The sequence below is a fragment of the Tauraco erythrolophus genome, chromosome 24 (assembly GCF_009769465.1).
Source record: "Tauraco erythrolophus isolate bTauEry1 chromosome 24, bTauEry1.pri, whole genome shotgun sequence".
NCBI lineage: Eukaryota > Metazoa > Chordata > Aves > Musophagiformes > Musophagidae > Tauraco > Tauraco erythrolophus.
In genome coordinates this window covers 5,679,026-5,696,304 of record NC_141488.1, presented here as the reverse complement: position 1 = coordinate 5,696,304, position 17,279 = coordinate 5,679,026, and the positions used below count along the sequence as shown (strand labels likewise).

The 17,279-nt window shown below is 57.1% G+C and overlaps 1 protein-coding gene across 2 annotated transcripts; it reads right to left on the bottom strand.

Moving 5' to 3' along the window:
- Positions 1-39: 39 nt before the first annotated feature.
- Positions 40-15,121, bottom strand: TRIT1 (tRNA isopentenyltransferase 1). 2 transcript variants are annotated; one of them, XM_086626153.1, is made up of 11 exons: positions 14,939-15,121; positions 9,170-9,310; positions 8,621-8,719; positions 8,258-8,406; positions 7,218-7,360; positions 6,833-6,944; positions 6,160-6,272; positions 4,923-5,000; positions 3,049-3,158; positions 2,587-2,704; positions 40-179 (listed from the first exon to the last, which is right to left on the bottom strand). In XM_086626153.1, exons 1-11 carry the CDS (start codon positions 15,119-15,121, stop codon positions 40-42), a joined length of 1,386 nt encoding a protein of 461 aa, XP_086482279.1. The 2 variants fall into 2 exon arrangements, with proteins under 2 accessions (XP_086482279.1, XP_086482280.1); XM_086626154.1 differs by having other exon boundaries at positions 8,258-8,403.
- Between the last annotated feature and the right edge of the window lie 2,158 nt (positions 15,122-17,279).

Sequence of the window (17,279 nt, the reverse complement as noted above, 5' to 3'; positions counted from 1 at the left end):
GAAGAGCGGCTGCTCCCCTTCACCAGCTGCTCCGTGGGCCTACGGCCAAGGTGAGCTGCTGTCCTGGCCCGAGGGCTCTGCACCCCCCCTGTCGCCCTCAGTCTCTGCAGCACGGCTGGCAGCCTCCAGCTTCCTTCTCTTCTTCAGATGGTGCAGGTGGGATTTGGATCGTGTGTGAGCTGGAGGAAGAGGCAAACAGAGCGTTTAACCCTGGGGAACTTGGAGATGGGATCGCCTGATCCGATCCCCCCGTGCGGTGCAGAGCATCCTCCCTTCCCATCCTCCCGCACAATTCATTCCCGCAGAAAAGTGAACTCCCGAGCCCTGCCCTGGCCATTTCTCAGGACATTTCTAGGCCAAACTATTGGGGCTCAAAGGAGGACAACCCTTCCAAGCCTTCTCTCGACTTCAGAAAGGACTGGGAGAGGGAAGAAACCTGGCTCTGTGTATGCAGAACACTCCAGACTGTCAGGATCCAGCTCTCCCAGCAAGCCTGCTCCCAAGCGAGCCACGCCGCCGGGAGGACGGGAGAAAGGAAAGCGTTACCAAAGAGGTGGCACGCTGCAGGACACAGGCGAGGTTGTGCAACGACCCGCCACCCCACGGAGCGCTGCCAGGATCATTTGTAAGCCTGGATACCTGCACCACAGCACTGGGGATATCCTGTACATCTACAGAGCGGATCAGGACGGAGCCCGGAGCACAGTTCTGCTTTTGCATAACTCCAGGGCAAGGCTCCCAGCTACGAGAGCACTTCAGCAGGAGTCGGACGGGAACAGAGGCGTAATCCCCGGGATGCAACTTGTACTGACGTGGCAGGGCAGCAGAAGCTGCATTTCTGTTTGCAATCACATAGTTAAGGACAGCAAAACCTCCTGTATCCGTGGCATTATCTCAGCAGGGCGGTTTTCCTATTTCCAAGAGATCAGCGCAGCAATTAAAGCAGCAAAGTTTTCAAGCAGGGCCCTAATTAAACAAGGGTATGTGCTCACTGAATCAAGGCCCTCAGGTGTTTTCCAGTCCTCCTTTTCTGCCAAAGGATGAAATTACATGCAAAGCTGCTGCTTTATCACAATGCTGTAGGGTCACCCTCAGCTTGAGACAAAGTCTCACCTTTTACAGTTTGTCTCAAGCAACACCAAAGCGCAGTGCCTGGGAGAAGCACCGATTGCTGCTGCTGTCTGGGGAGGTGTGCTCTTTTAAGTCCACGCAAATTGTAAAATCAGATAAAATTTTAAAATCTTCCAGCGCCAGCGGGGTGCTGGGAAGCAATTCCCAGAACTATCTGTAACTTAACTTCAGAAAACAGACCAGATTGCAGATCGACTCAGCTCCCACAACTGTTTTCATTTCCCTTTGAGCTTTTACATTTTGCTGTAGCAAGTAACACCCAGGTTTTGGACCACTTTTCTCCCACTGCCTAGGGATTTGAGCCAAATTCAGCTGGATGCAGAGAACAACAGCTGGTCTTGGTTGAGAAAGGTACTGTCATCATCTGTCAGAATTTGGGATGACATCCCTAGGGGGCATGCATGTGCAGCTGTAGTGTTTGGGGGGATCTTCAGGAGTTCCCACTCGCTCATAAAACTTGCTGGACCTGGAAGGAAGGCACAGAGTCTGATACCTTTGAGTCTCCTCTAGTTCTGGAGTAGGTAGAGCTCCTTCAAAGCACCTCCAAGCCGAGACAGCTGAGACTGGCTAAAATAACAGTTACAAACAGATCTCACTACAACGAGCTTCCTACTCTGAGCCAACTTCCATCTTGGCTTTCAGCAGTTCCTTGGATCAATAGGAAGAGGCGACTCGTTCAAATCCAACGACCAATGACCTGGGAAATTTATCTTTGCATTGTGTCTGCATACAGTGCATTTGGGCCACGCATGGACACGTAAGAGTTTCATTTCTGCAGGCAGTTTCTTCACTACTTTTTGTTTCTGGTTCTCAGCGTGAGCCTCACAGCACAGATAAATTCACTGAGTTAATCTGATTCCAACTGAGCTCTTTTAAAGTAAGTCTATTGAAAATAGAAAATCCCTTTCTATTACCATTACAGCTAAGAATACTTCTTTTTTTTAAAAAAAAAAAAAATCAAACAAATAGGAAATATTGGAGCAAAACCAAGCTATCAAAGACACTAAGAAACTTTCGGTTTACATAACAAAATTTTAGAAGAAACACATTTGTTCAGTGCTTTTTGACAAAGCATCTAAAGCACTGAAAAGGACCAGCAGCCCTGACTAAACACAGACAGCTCCGAGGCTCGATGCTACGTATAGATCCCCACGTCTGGCGTGACGGCAGAGCGCGGCGGTGTTTACTGGGTGCCGGGGAAGGGGGGGAAACCCGACAGATGGCTGCTGTGGCACAGCTCCTGCACCCCCTCTGGGCTTGCAAATGGCTGCTTTCATACATGGGCTGTAAACAATCCCTGAAAGCCCAAGATCATGTGCTGAGGGTCATCGGCCAAGCAAAGACAGCCAAGGAAGCTGCTCTGCTCCAGAGAACCGCCTCGCTCCATCCCTGCGCGTAACTGCGCTCGCTGTGCCCCCTGCCAGCCCCGCTCCTCGCCCCCTCCCCAGATCCTACCTGCCCACTCCCTGTCCCCGATGATGACTCTGTCGCAGAGCTCACACACGCGATGACTCCGTTTGTTCTCGTTTACGTCGTATTCCATCTTCACAGGCTCTGCTGGAGGCTCGCGTCCCTGTAGATTAAATGATGCCTCAGATTGGTTTCTACTATGAAAACGTGCTTGGCTGTGCTCCCTTTGGTGGAGTTTGGGCTCTGAACTTGTCATACTCAGACACTAAGGTGCCAGGACAGACACTGCAGTTTTACCATGCAAGACAAGCGCAGTACTGGGCATTAGGAGAAATTTTCAGCTTAGACAATGACCCTCTGCCACCATGGGGAAAGAAAGCTCAAGGTTAGACATGTACACAGACCCTGCTCACAGGACACACTAAGCACCAAGTTGTGGGGCCTGGAGTCTCCCGAGGAGTTGGCTTCTCAGCCACAGCTCACGTGTTAACCCCAGTTACCCAGTACCTGGATGAAGCTCTCCACAATCTCCAGAGCAGGTTTCAGCACATCCTCCTCCCACCGCAAGAGATCTGACACCTCCAAGCCATACACCGGGGGCACGTTGGGCCCAGGACCTAGAGACACAGAAAGGCAGGTCACCACCAGAACCACATCCTAGCACCCACGGGGCTACGCTGTGACCATGGGGGATCTGCTCTTTCCTATCTAGCTGTCCTTTAGCATTCAGAAGCAAACAACACCAGCCTTTCCAGAGCCAAAATTACCAGAGACCTCATCTTGGGGGGCACCACCCTCACAAACAGCAAGAACACCTAAGACCTCAAGCAAGCACCTTCACGGCTGCCTGCCTTCGGGACAGCATTAGGAAACCCGAGCACACCGACAGCCCATCATAACAGCAAAGGCTTCATCACGGCTGTGGTCCACCAAAAGCTAGATGCAGGCACAAAGCCATCATACAAAGCCTGCACAGAGATGCAGACACGGAGTCTGGATGAGGAATCTGGGGGTTCAGGTTCCCACTCAGAGGTGTAATTGCTTGTGCAGCTGCAGGGGCCAATGTTCCCGGCTCACACTAGCCAGCCACCACAGGAGATGCTTTACTAATGCCTTGACTTGACAAGGCACAGTCTCAAAGTCACCCCTTCAGCCTCCCCCAGCCCGGTGCAAGGGCACGAGGAGCTCGCTGTGGCCTGGCCGGGCGAGACTGCTGTGATCAGAGAGCACCCGTTCCCCCCGGCGACACGGCTGCCCCGCGGCGGCCCACCTGCCCGCAGCCATCGGGCACACGGCCCCACTCGGACTGAGCCATCAAAAGCTGCCGCGTGCCAGTCTCCGGCAGGTGCTGAACCACAAACAAGCTCCCGACAGCACCGATGTGAAGCACACCTGCCACCAGAAAGGTGAGCCACAGCCACCGAGCACATGGCTCCAGGAAGCTCTTGCACCTCGTTCAAAGCCCGTCTTTTGTTCCTAGTTTCTCCCTGCATTTTTTTTTTTTAATTGTTGTTTTGCCCCTACCAAGCACCTTTCAACAAGTGCCCGGCTCCCAGCTGCTGCTGCTGGCCCTGCTCCAAGGCTGGGGCTGGGACAGGGAAGTCCTGCTGGCTTCCTGCCACCGTGGCGAGCATGGCCCAGGCTAAGAGCAGCCAACGGGCTCCTGCTCCTAATCCAGAGGGCAGCTGTCAACTGGGCTTTTCACCCCATGCAGGGAGCATGTGTGGGTGTGTGGGGAGAGGCATCGTGCTGGGCACCCCCTTCCTGAGCCCCTCAGGAGCTGTTGGCAGGACAGGCTGCAGGGACACTGTGGCCATCGTCATCATCTGCTGCCCGGCACGGGGCTGAGCCTTTGCTCGCTTTGTTCCACTGGAGTATTAACAATCTCATCTTGATGGCACTTCTGCTGGGAGGGGAAGATCTTCCCTTCACAGGCAGCCAGGGGTACAGGGGAAGCAGTGAGAAGGAGCTTGGACTTCTCCCTGCTGAGCCTTGCAGCTCAGGATCCAGGACTCAGGATCCTGAGTGTCTGGGCAGAGAGGCTGGGGGCAGGATAGACATGGACAGTGCTGGTGGGCTGTCTGAGGATGTGGGACAAGTATGTGGGAAAGAACCAGGTGAGAGCCTGGTTGGTGGATTGGGACACCGGGTGCCTGTGGCTCCTGGAGGGATTTGGCTGGGGGCAGCCTGGGCCAGCAGGAAGAATCCAGGCAGGATCATCTGATCTCTGCTGGACTCGCATCGCCCCCAGCACACGCTGCCCCAAAGCAGAGAAGCCACCGCTCTCCTCTCTTGAGGCGGCAGCAGGGGATGTGCCAAGGAGGGATGGGAAGAGATGGGAGCACAGGGATGGTGAGGCAGGGCAGGAACAGAGGACTCACGTTTCAGGAAGCGGTTTCGGACCCACTTGTTCTGCCTCCGGGCGTATCTCTTAGTCACCTGTTTCAGGGCCTGGATCCCTTTGGAATAGAGGGAGTAAAAAGTTAAAAAAAAAAATAAAACGAAAGGTCAGCGCAGCTGCAAGCTGAGCTCAGGGCAGAGCGAGAAGAGGCTGTCAGCTCCGGTGCGAGCAAATCACACCAGGCTAAAGTTTGTGGGTGCTCACTTAAGAGAAGCATTTCTACTGCCAGTCTCCGAGCCAGCCGTGCGACGTGGTTATCACGGCAAAGCAGCCAAGCCCTGCCAGAGCAGCGGCAGCGTGGAAGGGCTGGACAAGGTGTCCCAAATGCCCTTGAACGAACGTTGGGTGGAAAGGGCTCAAAACCCCAGCCCTGAAGCTTTTAGCAGGTAGGACAATCTGTTCAGGGGCTGCACTGGTCTCACAACCCCTAACTGGATACTCCTCTGTGCAAACGGAGCCCAGGACTCCTTGTCCTACCCGCAGTGGGCCCAGAGGATGGTTTACTCCTGTACAACCTTTCGGTATTTACTACCAGACTTATCATATCCCTCCGTGATCATCTCCTGAGCAGACACAACAAGCCCCTTCTGCATCAGACTTGTTTTCAAGTCTTTTATCATTTCTGTGGTTTCCTCAGCCTCCATCTCCACATTGATCCCTTCTCGACACAGACCAGCTCCGCCTGGGACCTCCGCTGTGCTGAGGAGCAGAGCAGCTCTCTCCTTTAAAAACAGCACATCAGTCCGGACATTCCAGAAGGAACCATGCCATCGAAGAGTGCATCACTATTGACTCATGCTGTGATCTGCTAGATCCCCAGATTCCTTCCCACCATCCTGCTGCTGAACCAGATGCTGAGTTCTGCTTCATTCCTTTTTTCTAACCCTGTTCTCCACAGCATTCACATCCCAGCTGGGATCCCATCACCCAGTTCACTGGTAGACCAGCTCCAGATCCCAAATCATGCTGTGCTGCAAGAAGGCCTGGGGTAAAAGAGGGAGGAGTTGCTCTGAGTGTCCTCAGAGATGCTCTCCAAGCACTAATAAAAGAATCCCTTCCCCCCCAGGCTGGCAGACATGGAAAAAGCAGACAGAAAGGTGCAGCTCAACCCCAACAAGAACTGCCCCAAGGTTTGAGCTTGGTTCAGACCACCACGCAGTGTCACCTGGAGCTGTGTGAGGCTGAGGGACATAGGGAACACAGGGTGTTTCTCCAACCTTTTTGCAGCAGCAGGGCACTGGTCTCAGGCGAGCAATTCCCCTCACTGATGAGGTACTCATGGAACTCCTTAAAGCCGATGGACTGGAAGATGCCATGCTGGTAATCCTGCCTGGAGAACAAGACAAGAGACAGGGGTCAAAGCAGTCTCCCTCAGAACAGCCCCATACCAGCTCAGATCCCTGTGGCTCGCCCTGCAGGACCCCCACAGGTGACAGAAGCCCATGGATTCAGGGGACAAGCCATCCCAGAAACACACAGGAAGGCAGACTGGTGCCTTCAGTGACAGCCCGTGTCAGCTTCGCTGTGTGAACACTCGGGCAGCACCAAGTAACTTTTAGTGAGGTGAAACGTCACCACTTGGCAGATACGGTCCAGGCAAAAATAATTCAACACTAAGACCCACAGTTTGACCAACCCTGGTCTAAGGGCTCTGGCAGGGAAGGCCAGGAAGTGCTGGAGGATCTGGCTGGTTCAGACCTCTCCGCTGATGGTGCCCCTGCAGAGGCAGGCACCCGTCCTGTCTGCTGACCCTGCTGCAGGAGCAGGCACTGCCAGGAAAGGGCTGGGAGCAGCAATACATCAGAGCTGCTTCAGGGAGAGTCGGTCTGGATCCTGCACAGCTCTGGCAGGTGGGACTGGGAGCAGAAAGGGAGCTGGCTGCTCACCCACCGGTTCTCAGCCACCTTCTCTTGGTTGTAGCGTCGGTGGAAGTCCCGCAGCTCCTCCAGCAGTCCTGCAGCCAGCATGTCATCCACCCGCTTCTCCAGCCGCTGGTCCAGAGCTGGGAGGAGGAGAGCAGGACACGCTCAGCCACTCAGAGCCATGCCCTCGGCAGGCCCACAGCTGGACAACGTGCCAGGGACATGGTTCGGCACTGCCAGCCTCTCGATCCATCAAGGAAGGCAGAGCCCAGCAGGCGAGAGGAACGAGCCCACTCTCACACCCACTGATGCCAAAGAATCGCTGCTTGTGCAGGGAGGAGGCTGGGGCAGGAGCAGGGAGTTGGCACTAATCCTGCATCACCTTCCTCAGCCAGCCAGGAGCCCACTCTCACCTGCCTGGTCGGCACGGAGCCACAAGATGCATGGATGTGGGTATTTCAGAGGCCCTCCTAAGGGCCCCCCACCTTCCTCCTCCTGCTGCTGGTGCAAGATTTCACTATGGGGGATCCCCGTCTCTTCAAACACTTGGAGGCTCCTGTAAGCAGAGACAGACAGAGCTCAGAGGCTGGGTGAGGATGAGCTTTTCCATTTCCCCGGCAGCCCCGGGGGCTCCAGCAAAGGGAACCGCAGACACTCGCTGTGATCCAACCCTCTCATGTGGGGGGAGGGCAGGTTTCTGCCCCCTCCCGTGCCCGGCATCCCAAGCACACCCAGGTCCTGAGGGTGCAACGCAGTGCAGAGCACAGCGGTGGCACCCAAGGAGCCCAGAGCACAGCCACCCACTCCTGCCTGGCACCGGGACAAGCCCTGCAGGGGCCAGAGTTCTGGCTCCAGCCCTGCCATTTCCAGCCAGGCAGGGATGCAGGGAAGGGGCCAACGTGTCCGATGCTGCGAAGCATTACCGCCAGCTCAGCCCAGCCCTGCCGGGGAGGTGGAGGAAGCTGCACTGGGTGCCCAACCCTCCGTCCCCCTGCACCGTGCGAATGGGGTGGGCGGCGTTCTGCTCCCCCCGGGCCAGGGCTCGGCTGGGACGGGCCCGCCAAAGCAGCAAGCCTGGTCTTGCCGCCGTGCCGTTCCCACAGAGCTCAGGTATGTTACTCAGCCAGCACGGCAGCTTGCTCTTTAAATAGCTCCAGATAAATCCTGCTGCTGGGGCACCGCAGCGGGAGCAGCCCCGGTGCACACAAGCCAGGAGCAACGCGCTGTCCTGGACCCCAAAGGCAGTTCAAGCCGGGGGCTGCATAGCCAAAGGTCTCGGATCCCAGAGAGCTCCCCAACACCAGCGCTTCAAGGTCCCCAAGCACCTCGCTAAGAGGCCAGGAGCGCCCGCCTGGAATGGGAGAGCTCATCTTGCCGTGTTCCCAGGCACACGATTCCCTCAGGAAGGGATGCTGAGCCCTGGCGCTCCCTGCCCCCAGCACACCAAGCTCACCTGGCCACTTTGCGCTTGTCGTGGGGGTGCAGCTTGGCCGCCATCTCTGGGTCCACCTGGCTCAGACGGCGATGGAGCTCGACACCATCCAGCTGCTCCAGCTCCACTTTCCTGTCGGTGACCGGCCCGGGGGCTGTGCTGGCCTTCTCCTGTGGAGCACAAGGCAGCCCTGACTCAAGGTACTCATCCATGTGCAAGGCCAGCACAAGCAAGATGATCCCCCAGCCCCACAGGGTGAATGAGGAGCTTCTGGGTCTCCTTGCCCTGCTATAGCAGGGGGAGCACCGTGCTCGGTCGCAGGATGCCTGCCCTGAACATGGGGCTCACCCTTTCCCAGAGCGATACGCAGCCCCACAATGGTACCTTGGTGTTGATAAGGACTTTCCAGAGCAGGGACTCGATGTAGTAGTTGGTTCCTCCCACAATGATTGGGATCTTGTCTCGGGCAAAGATATCTTCAATGTGCCACAGTCAGGGAGCATAAGCGGAGACACATGGCAGGGAGGGCTGTGGGGAGCGGCAGCCCAAGGCTCAGACCCCACTCTGCCAGCCCCAAGGAGCCATGAGGCTGCAGGTGAGGGTTATAGGTGTCCCTCACCTCTCACTGTCCTCTGCTACCTGTGCCAGCTACCACCAAAACTCAGGGACACCCAGGGAGGGCAATACCCAGCTCAGCACTGTTGCAGTGCCGCAGAGATCTTCCCCAGCCAGCCCCGAGGAGCTGCCCTGAGCATTAGCTGGGAAAAAGAAGCTCCAAGCCCTCTTTGCCAGCAAGAACCTCTGAAAAGCGGAGTGAGTTGCAATGTGGAGAGCTCAAGGCTGATGCAAACACTGCTCTCTCTTGCAGGCCTGGCTGCGGAGGGGGCAAGTCCGTAGCTGCTCAGCCAGGCAGGCTGCAGCGCGAAAGGATATCAGACCCACGGCTTTGTCTCTGAAATCCACCACCGTGTAGTTGGAGACAAGGGGGTCCACAAAGCTGATCATGTGGTGTCTGCACAGACGCTGCTCCTGGGCAGAAACTTTGTTCGTGATGATGTCCAAGCCCTTGTACACCTGGGGAAGAGAAGAGCCCATCGTTCACCCCTGCGTCCCATGAAAGCCCCATGGACCACCCCTCCTCGCTCCGGGCACAGCTGCTGCCTGCCCCTGTCACCCCTCCAAGCCCCTGGCTGGTCTCTGGAGAAGCAGGAGCACAGGCAGGGGCACGTGCCCCGTTCAGGCAAGGCAGCAGGAATGTTGCCAACGTCTGCTCCTGCCAGGGCCAAACTGCCTCTCTCTGGTGTTTGTTTTCCTGCCCACAGGAGACAAACGGTGAGTCCAACTGCTCCCGACTGCTTTCCTGGTCTGATATAACCCCGCAGTCAGGGACAAAAGGTTGATGGAGCGATCAGAGCGCGGTGTCAGAGCCCGGACAGCGTAACCAACCCAGCCGGGCTCTGAAACACAGAGCTTCGAAACAACGCAGCGGCTCCTCAGCTGCTGCAGCTGCAGCTAAAAGCTCAGCTGTGCCTCTCTCCAAACACCCGTCTCCAGCACAGCACTGAGTCTCGTTTGGGAACAAGATCACTGCTTCCTGTAATAAATCCCAAAGATCTCTCTGGATGCAACACACAACTTCATGGAGCCTCCTCAACGCACGGCAACGGTCTCAGCTCATGCATATCTTAAAACCCTGGCGTACTGCCTGCTCTCAGTGAGCTGGTCAGGTATAGAGAGGAGCAAAACAAATCGGTGCAGGCCAGCGATCCCAGGGGAAAACAGGCACTGTCCTGCACCAAAGTGCCAGGAGACATCAGGGAGCAGAACCAGCAGCATCTCGCTGCTTCGAGGTGCATCTTCCATCTCAAGTTTGGGATATACGACCTTGAAAAGCACTGCTGAGAGATGCTGGCCCTCAGCTAGACAGCTAAAAGCAGAGCAGAAAGAAAAGCCACCCAAACCAACCCCTCGGGAGCCTTCTTGGTAAAGAGCCAACCGAGCCACAGCCCAAATCCACCCTCCAGGCTGCATAAAGCAACAGCCACAGCCCAGCCCACAGACCCAGATGGTGCAAGTATCGGAGCCACCTCAGCCTGGCATCCCATCCCCGCGTCCCAGCTGAGTCCCATGAGCAGAGCCCTTTCAGATGAGAGTATCTTTCACCCAGGAGAAGGGAGGAAGGCTCCTCACCCTGCTCCCCACGGCATGCAAACACAACCCTCCTCAGCACAGGGTACCCCTGTGCCCTGGCACTGCCCTGGGCATGCCTGGCAGTGGGTGCTGCAAGGCTCTGCAGATAAACAGGGATGAGAGCAGGGACCCGCACCCTGTGGGTGCTGGCAGCGGGCACGTGGTCGCAGCGGGGCACATAAAGCCTTTCTGTCCAGCCCAGCTCTGCACCATGCCAAGGACTGAGCACCCTCTGTGCCAGGCAGTGGCTAAGGCTCTGCTTTGTGCCGCAGTCGCAGGGAGGATGTGTTTAGCACTCAGCACCTCCCTGCTTGGTGCAGTCTTCCAGTTTGGGGTAAACTGGCCTGATGGGAGAAGAGACTGAAAAACAGCTGTACTCATTTCCTCCTCCATCCCCCAGAAACCACCCCAGCCAGAGGGCCAGACTTCCAGAAACAAATTTCCCCTTAATCCCCTCTGAGAAGCTGCCAAACCTCCGGCTGCAGCGCGGCCTCCGCCCACTGCCTCCCCTGGTCCCAGACAGAAGGACAAGGTGACACAGAGGTGACCCACGGGCAGAAGGCACGGAGCAGCAGCAAAGGGACGATCCGAGGTTAGTGGAGCAGGGAAGCCCGATCCCTGCCTGGAGCTGCTGGGGTGGCTGAACCGGCTGCTGCCTGGCAGACACTCCCCATCTTGCTTAACTCTGGCACTTGCTGCTCGGCAGGCGAGGGCCAGCTCCCGCTCCTGGTCCCTCGCTGGAGAAAGGCTTGCCTGGGGGAAGGAAGAGAGGGAGGAGCGGGAGGGCAACCAAATGCTGCTCTTACTTTCTGCCCTTCGGAAACCCATCTGGCTCCAGGGGACGGCGAGCAGACAGGAGGAGAGGCCCAAGAGGCAGCTCTGTGCCAACATGCCCCGTGGCTGGCTGCAGCCTATTGATCCCCTTCCGTTACCCAACCCCGGGCTGCGCAGCATCATTCAGTACAGGTCTCCAGCCGGCACCCAAAACCTTAGAATTCAGCGAGCTTTGGCTCAGTGCCTTTCCTCCCCCAGCAAGGACCAGTCCAGCCCTTCAGCTCCTCCGACTCCCACTCGTCTGCCTGAAATCCCAGTCAATACAGAGGGCTGACGGGGAGGCTCGGAGACAGCCGGGAGCTCCCAGTGCCCTGTGCGGGCAGAGCCGGGATTTACAGTTCAGGCTCCAATCCCCCAAGGTTCTCCTGGAGATTAAACATCGAGAGCCTCCCCGAATATCTGGCAACAAGAGGAGGAGGAATGTGGTGTCAGTGTGTGGGCTGGGAGGAAACAAAGGCGGCCTTTTACACGCACCCAGCAAAGCCCAGAGAAGGTTTCCACCAGCTGGCTGTCGGCAGGGTCTCGCACCGAGACGTCCTCCCGATGCTCGTTTCTATTTTCAGCAAGCGGCTCAGATAAGCCTTTGTTGCTTTCTAAGGCCCCAAAACAGATTAGCGGCAGCCTGGAGCAGCAAGCCTCCGAGACACCGAATCCAAGCCAGGGACTAAAGATGCTTAGCCTTGACGGCGTCCTCCCACCTCTGCCGCTGAGCCCCCCGGGCAGGTCAGCCCCACAGCTCGCAGCACTTTGCTGGAGGGTCAGTGCCATCCCCCCTTTTGAAGGGTGGGGAAACTGAAGCAGGAGACACAAACAGCAGCGATGCTCAGGAAGCGGCGCCCATGACGATCCGCAGCCCAGGAAGGGTGGGCTCTCCCAGACCCTCGCTCTGCCACCAGTTTCATGCATATCCCAAACTCTGTCCCTTTGTTTCCATCTGAACTAGAGGGCGAAAGGCACTGTCCTTGCCCTGAGCGCAGGGAGCACAGTACTGAAGGTGACGTGATGGCTGTGCAGCACAGGGACCCCACACACATCCCAGACACCTACAGCTGGGAAGAATGTGAAGACTTCACAGGGGCCAAGGGATCTCCAAGCTGGAGATGGGCATGGAGGACCCAAACCAAGCGAGGGCGCAAGGAGATCATGATTCATTCCTCTCTGATCCCTGCCATGAGAAGGATGTCAGCAAAGGCTCTTAAGATGTCCTGACTCGACACACTAAGTGGCAAATGTACCCAGTGTGCTACGACAGCCTCTGGAGAAGGACTGTATCACCACTTCAAGCATGAAATCCAGAAGGGACAGTGGGATTGGGAGCGGACGGGGTGCTCCAGCAAGCTGCCATCGGGATCGCTGCACATTCTCTGCTCTGTCAGGAATGAAGAAGCGGCACTGGCTTCAGCCTGCCTGGCTTCCCCGGAATGACTTATTCCTAAAGGAAACTCACTGGGATGACAAACAGCAACAGAAAGGACAAAAACAAAGATTAAGAGGCCATCAGATTAACCAGAGCTCCTGAGCTGCACACAGGCAGCAGCTAAATCCGTAATTTGACTACAGTGACTCAGGGCTGTGACAAAAACACCCTGGAGATAGAGGGGTGCCTGTGTGGGGGAACAGGTGGGCTCGGGGCTCCCCGGCCCCTTCCCTAGCCCGGCTCCAGCCCCAGCAGCTGCCCAAAACACTGCCAGCACTTGTCAAGAGCTCCGCGGAGCCCGCACGGGGCGCAGCGATGAATGGACAGAGGGGGCTGAGGGCGACACGGTCGCTGGCAGCTGTCAGTCGAGAATGAGCAATGGGATTTTTAAAACCCGGCGACTCTTCCGCAAGGACACCAGAGCCAGCTCTGCATGGCAGAGGGATATGCAGCGGGGAGACAGTATTCCACGGGAACAAAGCCAGCAAGAAAGCAGACCCAGTTGGCTGGCTGCGGCCGCCTAAGCGGGGCACAGGGGTTAGTGGAGCGTGGTGGGGGAGGCGCAGACGCACGCTGCTCGAGGCTGTGCCTTCGGGCCGCCCCCGCCTCGCCGCCCCGAGAGGCCACGCAGAATGCACGCTGCGTTATGGGATAAAAGTAGCGGAGCCGCTCGGCTCTCGCTCCACAGTCACGCTAGAATGAGATTAAAAGGAAAGGAGGACAAGAGCCACTCGAGCCCAGATGCCATTGGGCGCCTGCAGCCAGAGTCTTCCCAGTGCCTGCATTCCCATAGTGGGACCTGAAACAACCAGAGCACAAAATACACGCTTCAGAACATCCACCAGCACGAAACAAGAATCCGCAGCGCGAGAGTCGGCTCCAGCCACATCCCCAGAGCTCGGGATGCAGCAGAAGTCTCATGTTCACAGGATCGCTCCAGTCTACAGCCACTTCCCAGTATTAAAGCCTGCTGTGTGCTGGGCTAGTGGTCACGGCAAGGTCCCAGAACCTCGGCGTCCACAGCACACAAACAAGCACGAATAACTGAACAAAAGCTCTAGGGCTTGTTCGGATCAGGAAGGTCAGTACTAGTAAAACCACGCCAGCTGAGCTCTGCTCAGAGACGTTTCTGATGGGGACACTAGAGCAGAGTAACTTGCCTTGGAAACTTAACAGTAGCCACCTAAAAGCTGCCCCAGCCCAGACAGGGTCTGCGGAGAAAACCAGCCCGTGGGCAGTCCCAGGCTCAAGAAGAGCGAGATGGACGCGCCAGCCCTTCGTTAGAGAGCACACCTTAAGGGCTGGCAATGCCTGGTGGTTCCCGACGGCTGGGCCGGGCAGCCGGGAGGGCAGCTGCTCCTGACCTGGACAAAAGCTTCTGCGTGTTAGATGGATGTTTTGTCCCTGCGGGATTTTGTCAATTCAGCTGAGACCTCAAACATTCTTCCCCCAAGAGCTTAAGGAAACTATTCAATAAAATAAATTGAAGCTTTCCGATTGCTTGTTCTAAATTCAGGAGAGAGAGTTTTTAAACCTAGCTCTCTGGGACACAAAGAGTGACCACCAGTATCAGCAGCCGCCGCGTAGGAAACCAGGAGGCGTCCGCAGGACAGCGAGAGTCCATCTCTGCGCAGCACAAAGGGCGTTGTTGGCAGAAAACACCTTTTTAAAAAGCATAATAAATACATTAAACATTAAACTTGATGGAAAGTTCAGGCACTACAGAAAGAGAACAGTGAAAGTGTTGATTGGGAAGGAAAACATTCCGCTAAACAGAAACAAAATCCCTGCGGTGGCTGAAATTTACATCTCGTGGCAAAGCTCTTGTAGCTGAACGCAATTAGGACCAAAAAAACGTGGCTCAGTTCCTCAGTCTTTCCTGAACCGGACTGCACAACCGACACATCCCACACCGCCACCCAGGACCACAGGGACTGGCACTGGCACGCAGCAAATACCATTTTTAATGCACGTTCCCGTGTCTCGCCGGTGCCCCTTTGCCGGTGACGGCGAGGGGGAGCGCTCGCCTCCGGCTGCCGCATCCCGGCCTCCTTTATTCCACATCCATAACACAGCGCCGGGAAGGGCGGACGGTGCCCGCCGCCCCGCCGGGTGCGCAGTGGCAGAGGGCACGCGTGTGCCCGCAGCCCCGCGGGGCCGGGCCGGGCCGGGCCGCTCCAGCCGCACCGCCCCCCCGGGCCCCGGGCCCGGCTCCGGCGCCTCCCGGCTGCTGGGCCTGCCCCGCGCCGCCGCCGCCGTACCTGCATGGAGTCGGCGCTGACGATCTCCCCGCCGAGGCGCAGCCCGAGCTGCAGCGCCAGCGCCGACTTGCCGGTGCCGGTAGCGCCGAGGATCACCACCAGCGGCCGCGGCGGCGGCGGCGGGGCCCGGCCCAGGCGGAGCGCGGCCGCCGCCATTGCCCGGCCCGGCCCGGCGGCTGCCATGAGGCCCGGCGGGCGGGACGGGGGCGGGACGCGGCCGGGGCCGGGGCCACCCGCGGGGAGGACGGGGCCGGGCGCTGCGCCCTGTGCCCCGCTGCCGGGCGGGGTTCCTGCCCCCGGCCCGGGGCCCCATCCCCGGCCCCTGCCCCTGCCCTGCCCGGCGCTACACCCCCGGCCCCTTTCCGGGCACCCCGGGCACCCCCCGCACCCGGGCCGTGCCCACGAGCGGGGTTCTGCCCCCGGTACCTTTTTTTGGGGGGTAGGATGGAGTGGGAAAGGTGCTGTTGCTATAGCAACGGGGCAGGGAGGTGAGGAGCGGGGCTGTTGCCGTAGCAACAAAAAGGAGCGCGTTGCCGTGGCAACCGCAGCCTCCACAGAGGCTCGTCCTCCCCATCGCCACGGCAACACGGGGAGATGGGGAGCGGGCGACTGTCTCCGTGGCAACAGAAGGAAGGGAAGGCAGGGAGACAGTTGCCATGGCGACGGCGGGAGGAGGGTATCTCCGCGGCGCCGCTCTCCCTGGCAACACACATCCTTTGCCATAGCAACAGGGAGCAGGAGGCTGCGGGCCGGGGAGGGGTGCGGGCAGCCGGCCCCTCTCGCAGGGAAAGGGATTACGGCCGCCTCGGGGAAACTGTCCTAAAAATTTGCCCACCCAGGCGTGAAGGCGGCACGGTGCCCGTGGCACCCTCGGGCCGACTGAGGCTGCCCTGCGCCAAACCCGGGCTGGCGAGAGTAAAGCTAGTGGAGGGAAAAGAAGGTGGTTTTAGAGGAGGGGGGTATGGTGGCAGAGGCAAGGGGGAGAGGCGTAAGGAGCAGGGTGTGAGCGGCGCAATATGTGTTTAAAAAATGACTCTATCGGACCTGGAAATGCGGAGTTGTGATGGTTACAGCTGACATTTGTGAACTGCAGCACTGAATAAGTGAGGAGGAAAAGCCCTGTGTGTTTATTTTGTTCCCTGAATAGCACTGTCAGTCTGCTTTCCTGGTCCTTACTGGGGCAATAGGAGAGGAGACATCTGCTTTAGTAACCACGGAAGTTTCAGGTAGATGTATATTTATGTACGCGGGTTTTAAGCAGGAGAACTCAAAGATAAGTGCAAAACTGCAACTGTTCCTCAGTTTGATTTGAGACCAACTACATTTTCCACGGGTGATGGTCTCAGCTCGGGCCATGGGATCTGCACATCGTTTCCAAGAAAGAAAAATAACGTTACAAACATCCTATGTGCCTTCAGCGTGAAAAGAAATAGCACACCTTACTAAAAACCGTATCAGGAGGGTCACCTTGAGCTGAAAAAAGACACCAGTCTGCAAATGTTGGTGTACACACAACAAAAATAAACGTTTGAGGGACTGGTGCATCTGGGCTTTGTTTCCTGTGCCTGGGCGAGGTGTCAGATTTAGGTCACCCTGCTCCGCGTTGAAGCTGTGGTTCCTGCGAGCACCTTTTAATAGAGCTCTAAAATGCTTTGACACGGCATGATGCAATACGCAGAAAGTGTGAAATGTTGCCAGAACTGAAGGGAACGGGTATTTAAAAGCTTCCGTGCAGAATTATTGCTTTTTAAGGCTGGCTTCCCCCGGGTCATCGAGCCTCCTGCAGTGGCAGCAGCAGCAGCTCTCTTCTGACTTCTCAGCAGTAACAGGATCCCACATCCCTCCCGCATTTAGGGTAAGATTTTTGCCGCCAGTACAAAGGGAACCCAAAAGCATCGGGTTCAGGGACGGCAGGGAGAACTCACATAGATATAATTTCATCCACTCGGCAGATCTGAGTATATGAAGTTCTCCAATGCCTCTTGAAGCAAGCAGATTTGTTCCCCCCCTCCCTATAGGGCTACTGCCAGCCACAGCCCTGTCCCCTGAACCATGGGGCAGGGATCGTCCCACACCAACTGCCCTGAGCCCCTTAGAGAGGTTTATAGTTACACTAAAGCCTTCTCTCTGCCCCTCCTTGCCAATAAAGCCACTTAAAGAAGGAAAAATAATCCAGGTGATTTGTTTCCCTGGCCCCACCACCATGACCACTTCTGTTTTGATCGCTGGGAGAAAGCCAGGACAAAGCTCAGTCTTACTGGCAGCGAGGTAGCCAAGCCCTGGTGCAAAATATTTTTGTTTCGGTTCATGTCCATGAGCGGCCAAGACACCCCAAAACACA